The 6,781-nt window shown below is 48.6% G+C and overlaps 1 protein-coding gene across 2 annotated transcripts in view; it reads right to left on the bottom strand.

Annotated features, from left to right (window-relative positions):
• The window catches only part of ERLIN2 (ER lipid raft associated 2), an 18,142-nt gene continuing 11,361 nt past the window's right edge, over positions 1 to 6,781 (bottom strand). For both annotated transcript variants that reach the window (XM_081809010.1, XM_081809014.1), the window contains exons 9-12: positions 6,399 to 6,490; positions 5,468 to 5,557; positions 3,473 to 3,552; positions 1 to 3,082 (exon numbers count right to left, since the gene is read on the bottom strand). In XM_081809010.1, the coding sequence (XP_081665136.1) occupies positions 2,888 to 3,082; positions 3,473 to 3,552; positions 5,468 to 5,557; positions 6,399 to 6,490 (457 nt within the window). In that variant the 3' untranslated portion in view covers positions 1 to 2,887. The remainder of the gene's footprint in view (positions 3,083 to 3,472; positions 3,553 to 5,467; positions 5,558 to 6,398; positions 6,491 to 6,781) is intronic.

The raw sequence follows: 6,781 nt of genomic DNA, 5'->3' as shown, positions 1-6,781 counted from the left end.
TCACTAGCCAATACACAGGTTTATTCTCAACTGAGGACTGAGGTTTATCTTCAAACTTAAATTGATAAGTCAGTAAAGACGACGATCTTACTTTCACTACTTACTCTGTAAATGGCAAAGTCATCAGTGCAGAAAGATACATAGACCCATAGAAATCACAACAGATCATTTAGAAAACAACTTTTTTTGATCAATATATTGCCAAAATTCTTTCAATTATCTTTTTTTCCTCCTTCAAGTTAATATGACCACAGATCCCTTCAAATTTATTTTATATTAGTCTTATAAAAATTATTAACAAACTTTGGCTTCCTTGCAAATATTCTGTCCTTATATTTAAAAAAGTGATTAAAAACAGTACTGAATATGAACCACTTCTGTAAAGTTTAATGAGAAACATTCAACCAAGGTGACTTTTCCTTGGAAAAATCCTACAAAAAACTGAATTTTATAAACGGTTACTTATTTTGATAGAAGTTCCATTTACAAATAGCAGCCATGACTTTACTGCCTACAAAAGTGTAGGCTGTCACATTTTACACATTTAGAATTCAAATGTTTTAAGATCAGATTTTCCAGTGAGTGTTGAAGACACAGAGTCACACAGATTGGTTAGTCCCATGCTGAGGAAACTGCTGACTTCCATGATTTTACTCTTCAGGCAGGTGCAGACAACCACTGAATTTAAACTGAGGGGCACTATGACATTGATATTTTTTGTTCAAAGAGGAAGCAACATTAGCATTCAGGGAGGCAGGGGCAGCAGGATTTTACTTTATTGAGGCTCTTTTGTGGTTAAAGTGTATCTAGTGCAAGGGACAAGCCGTCACAGGATGTTAGTATTGGGCTTTCAAGTGAGGAACCTGAGCAAACGTGCTATTCAGAGGTGGAGATATTCTTGCTTTTTATTCTATTGAAGTAGTGTTTTCTGAGGCCTAGTCAGCAAATCTCAGAGTAGAGGGAGCAGACAAATATGTAAACTGGGGAAGCTGGAGGTCATGTGTCATGTTGCTCCTAACAAGTGATTAATGGCACTGAAATGGGAGGAGGGTAAGTATATCTTAATAATGGATACCCTATGTTGGCCTTGGGAGACTGTCTTTTGCAAGCACTTCTGAGCACATTAAAATCCATCATTCCCACGAACGGTTGGCTGCTTGCACAAAGTGTGACCAGGACCAGTGGTTTGAGAATTCTAAGTCCCAGAAATTAGAACAGGGAAGGGCAACATTTGAATTAAGAGGAGTTAACATGTTGTTTCTACCTAAGCGTGCTGAATGCTCCCCAAACTCTCAAGACAAGCCTGGTACTACTTGGGAGCAAGCTGGCCCGAATTCTGGGCCATTCAATAAAGCAGAAGTCTGGGCATGGGACCAAAAATGAGGTGGGGATCTGTGCCAGAAAGTATCATTCATAGTATCACTGAGGGAAAAGGGGTACAGTGGTAGTTTCTTTGGTGGTGGTGGTGGTGGGGAGGGCAGCTAAGAACAAAGCAGATCCTAAGCCAGAGTTTGTCATGGAGAATACCGACATGCCTGCAAGTTAGATGGAGATAAGCTAACAATTTGGTACACAACTCATGGCCTACATAAGCTGGATACCACCCCCCCCAACTCCAATTTCAGGATATAAGAAAATCTTTCATGTTTGTTCTCCTCCATCCCAAATCTCCCAGAATGACACAAAATTTTCCTAATTAGAAATGGAAAAAAAAAAAACAACCCAAAAAACCCAAACCCAAAACATTTGAACATTTTGATGCAGCCCTTCCAATCCAGGGACCTGGGCACGAACTCTTGACATGGACCCCACAGCTGTCTCCGGAGATAGAGCATTCAGTCTGACCCCCGTGTGGCTGTCGGCGCCCTAGATTTCAAAACATGTGCTACTTAGTGGGCTCCCTTTTTATCACTGTCAGACTGCCAGCACAAGCTATAAGCTTAAGACTAGGAGATACTTCAGGTGACCTCAGCCCCTGGAAGAGCTCTTCAACACAGAACCTCCACAGTGAGAACATACGTTGTTTGCCAAGCAGGTACCATGGTGGCTGAGAGACGGAATGATCCCCCTTCAGCAGCTAGTAAGACACTAGGGTTGTTTGTTCCTATCTTCCTAATGCTGAGTGGTATCAACGAACAGATTTGAGAGAGGAAAAAAAAACAAAAACAAATCACAGAACAGGTGAAAAGTTTTAAAAAGAATTGTGGGGTGGTGCCCAAACCCTGACTCTGGAATTTAGTCAGAAACCAATTCTCTTTAAGCCCTGGGGCAAAGAGGGTAGGAGAGAAGAGCTTGCAAAACCTAGCACCAGTCCTTCCTTGTGAGGGCTCGAGAAAGCGTGCCTCTAAAATGACTCACATATGCCGACAAAAATACCAGCAAAGCCAAACGTTCTCTGCAGCTGTTCCCCCGCAGCTCTGAGGGCAGACTCACAAGCACACAGTTGCTCAGTTGCTGAGCCTCACCCACAGGCATCTCCCGCCTTGGAGGCAGAGGGGAGAAAACTGAACCGCGTTTTCCCAAATCGGGGAAAGCAAATCACCTGGAGGCAACACCCTCTATTTCTCCCACTCTGTAATGATTGAATCCCTACTTAAGCCAGCTTCAAAGGGCTAAAATTAGTGTCTGGAGGTCAAAGGTCAAACCCATGGTTTGCCCATCTTAACAGAAGTCATCTAAACTGCTTACCTGAATAAGACCCCAAATCAGCAATCCCTGCCCTCCCTTCCCAGGAAGGGGAATAGATTTAAATCCATTTCTTCTTTTTTCACCACATAATGTGTAAGAGAGTCAAAGCAGGTAGTGTGGGAGGGAGGAGCATCCCGGTTCATCATTCAAAAATAAAGATCTCTTTTAAGTGTCATCCGAGGTTGTATACAAAAAACTTTCAATTCTCCTCAGGGTCTACGTCCAAGGGCTCATCATCGAAACTCAGCTTGTCAGCTAGCCCCTCGAACTGCTTGCCCAGATTGCCTGCAGAGTCCACGAACATGTTCGGGATGTCTTTGCCAAAGTAAATCTTGCTGTTGGAAGCAATGGCTTTGTACTTCATCAGCTGCAGATACTCAGGCGTCAGCTTCAGCTGTAAGAAACAAACAAGAGCAGACTAGGTGGAGCCAGGGTCGAGAAGACTCTGGGTGGCATCCTTCACTTTTCACAAGGAGACGGTCTCTGTCAAAGCAGTGTGCCCTCTTGACTCTTCCTGGCCTCACTGTTCTATTAGTGACAGGGTACTAATGGATGTGCGAGGTCAGAGCTGCAAGTTTTAGGAGTTTCCGTGTTTCACACAACGATTAAACTTCTGCCGAGGCTCGGCTAAGGGGAAGGGCAGCACCTGTCCCCCACGGCACAGCGGCCACCCCTTCTGGCCAGGAGGGTCTTGGGTGGTGGTGGCCATCCGACACCAGGAACTCTCAAACATTAGCCCAAAGCCAGATATACCTTCTCTTCCCCAGGCGGCCCTGGGCTTTACCTTGTTGGCTTCGGCGAGCTTCATAGCGGTGTAGCACTCTGCATCAGCCTTTGCCTTCTCCCGGGCCAGAAACGCAGCATCTGGGGGCAAGAAGGCAGTGAACGCGGTGCCAAAGCCACCAGAACACTGGGCCCTGGACCCCTCCCCCACCGCCTCTGCGACCTCGGGGAGACTGCTCTTTCTCCGCTGTGCTTTGGTTTCCTCTTCTGCAAAATGTGGAAGGAGGCATTTCCCCTATTTCACAAATCATGGTGAAAATGAACCATGACAAAGAGGTGCTCGGGCGGCATCTCCCTGTGGTGGGGCCTAACAAGGAGCACGTCTGCGGCTGTGCCCAGCTACATCTCTGACAGTAGGCTCGAGAAGAGCGCTGTCCAGGAGACACTTCCTGGCTCCCCGCGCTTACCCCTCTTGCTGATCCACGGCTGGGAAGCCGCGTGGGCCCTGTCCCCACGTCCAGCTTCAGAGGTCCCTACCCCATCCCTCCTGTGCTGCACAGCCACGGCGCCAGGAGCCCAGGGAGGGCTCTGAATACAGCCGGAGGTGGCTCCGCCGAAAACCCAATGCCACGAACATAAAACAGCTCGGTCCCTCTCCAACTTCATTTCCCTTTTTATTTCCCTCAATCATTTTAAAAAGGTACTCTTTAACAGTGGGGAAGCCGACATAACTCTACCCAAGGCAACTACATGCCCTGGTCCAGACTAACAGCTGTTTGGATGAAGACCTATTTCAACTTCCACTGTGCACAACTTCCTTAATCCGCTGAGATGAGCTTTCTGTCAAGCTGATGCAAAACTTTTTTTTAAGATTTTATTTATTTGACAGAAAGAGACACAGTGAGAGAGGAAACACAAGCAGGGGGAGTGGGAGAGGGAGAAGCAGGCTTCCCACTGAGCGGGGAGCCCGATGTGGGGCTGGATCCCAGGACTCTGGGATCATGACTTGAACCGAAGGCAGACGCTTAACTGACGGAGCCACCCTGGCGCCCCGATGCAAAATTTTTGCTTACTCCCTTGCCTTGGGAATGAGGCCAGCCTCCTCTGAGTAATATTTGTAGCCAGAAGCCTGGGAAGGACGGCCAGTCTGTTGCGGGGCGGCGGGGGGGGGTTCTTCCTGCACACCCTCAGCACGACGCAGGGCGGAAGGAATGTGCAGTCTGGCTGGCGTGCTGGCTGCCTGCGGCCCACTCAAGCAGCCTTAGCACCTGATGACATGTTTTTATAAGAAATAAAAATGTCTTGTTTTGCTAAGAGCTCCCTAATGAGGAGCCACTGATCTGTAAAATCCTAGTTGGCTCCTCACCGGGCCCCCGCAAAGCCTGACAGGCCCCATACCATAGTGAGTACAAGTGGACACACAGCGCTTTGAAGCTGGGCCTCGAGGTCGCATTTTTGTCTTAGAATTTGCTTGATTTAAGGCACCACATGAAGGAAAGGGTAGGCGGTGGAACGAGCTGAGGGCTTAGGGGCAGGGAACTGAAGGTGAATCATGTTCAGAAAAGCCAGCAAAGAAAGCACTCTTTCTCCAGCTCCAGGGTTGTTGGTGCTGAAAAGGTGTCTTGGTATCCATGACAGGGGGTGCCGAGAGCAGACTTAGAGGCCACAGCTGTGGTGTTCGCTGACGTGCAGGGGGCCAGGGAAGGCAAAGGGAGGGGGTGCTGTTCTGGCCTCACCCCTTCGCTCACTTCTAAGGCTCTGAGACAGCAGGGACTTAAATGATTTCCTTTTCCCTTAGGCCTCACACAAGTGCGCCTAGCCACACTTGGTGGACATCTGTTGAGTGAGCGAATGTTCTCTGAAGTGGAAAACTGACGGCAGCCTGGCCTCATATCTCCCCCAAACTCGACTCAAAAGCACAGAGAAGAAGTGATTTTCCAAAGAAATCATCACCTCTTAGAACAAAGATGAAGGAGCGAAGGAAATGACTCTCCCACCCCCTTGCCACAAGGTGGGGCCTGAAGAAACCTTGGACATTCACTTCACCTGTGCTCACCTTCAATTTCTGAAATCTTCTTCTCCGTCTCCTTCTCCATCACCTTCTGCCCATAGGTGATTTCTGCGACCTGGGCCACTTTTTCTGCCTCTACAGAAATGAAGTTGAGAAAAGGCTCAGAGCGCTGGTATTTCAAAAGCCAGACTGTTTGACCTTTCCTGAGTCCCTGATGCGGGCCGGTGGGTTAGCTCAGAGGGAGAGGCCTGCGACGGGCACACGTGGGCGCACATGGACCGTACCAGTGAGTGCAGTACCACGATCTCAGCATAAGACAGTAAATGGAGAGACCTGGGCTCTCCGACGAAAGCGAGGAGCAAGCCCTAACCTCTACCCTAAGTCACAAGGGTATTTCTCCCGGAGGGATAGTCTAAGGAACGAGATTCTTCCTAAGGAAACAGTTTCTTCCTGCCACTTCACTTTGGGAAGCAGATAGTAGTGGCTGATAATCTGGTGTAGCAGTTACGAACCAGGTTCTGGACATAGTCCCTGGGGTTGAACCCCGTTTCCACCACTTGCCATATGTCCCTGGGCATGTTATTTAACCCCTCTGGTCTTCGGTTCAGGAAAATGAGGTTAACGATAGTACCTCTATCTCAGCTCGTGGTTGTGAGGAGTGAGGTAATTCACATATAAGTGCTTAGAAAAGTACATGACTCATGATATCTGTTCGATAGGTATTAGCCATTATTATTTTCTATTAAGAATTAACAGGAAAGTTTCATTTCAGAGATAAGGGGAGACTCAAAGCTCACTGCCCCTGGCCATGATCTGACAACTTCAGCTTTGCTTCGGGGAGTATGAATACCCCTCCTGCACCTGGCAAGGGTTTGGAAGACTGTGATCTAGCTGTGCCTGAGGCGACCTCGTGGCTGCCCGCCACCCTCTTCAGCCCCCTCCGCCCTGTAAGGTGATCACAGAACCACTTTCAGACCGATGAGGGCCTTCTTCCGCTCCGTCTCAGCTTCCTTCTCCACCACCTTCTGTTTCTGGGCTGCAATGAGAAGCTTCGTCTTCTCGCTTTCCCTGAAGGGAAAAAAGGTACGCAGCTGTGGGGCCGCCATGGAAAAAGCTTCTGAGGAACTTCACTGTCCCCCAGAGAAGCCAGGCTTCTGCTGAGAGGCAAACTGAGTTCTTCCTCTCTCCTGGAAGGCTGTTCAATGTCCCAAGTAAAAGCAGATCTGTTGGGCACCTGGGTGGCTCAGTCGGTTAAGCAACTGCCTTCGGCTCAGGTCATGATCCTGGAGTCCCTGGATCGAGTCCCGCATCGGGCTCCCTGCTCGGCGGGGAGTCTGCTTCTCCCGCTGACCCTCGCCC

This window comes from Leptonychotes weddellii, chromosome 2, assembly GCF_054177405.1.
Source record: "Leptonychotes weddellii isolate Sample4059 chromosome 2, ASM5417740v2, whole genome shotgun sequence".
Taxonomy (NCBI): domain Eukaryota; kingdom Metazoa; phylum Chordata; class Mammalia; order Carnivora; family Phocidae; genus Leptonychotes; species Leptonychotes weddellii.
The sequence above is the reverse complement of the archived record's forward strand: the minus strand, read 5'-3'. Positions and strand labels throughout refer to the sequence as shown.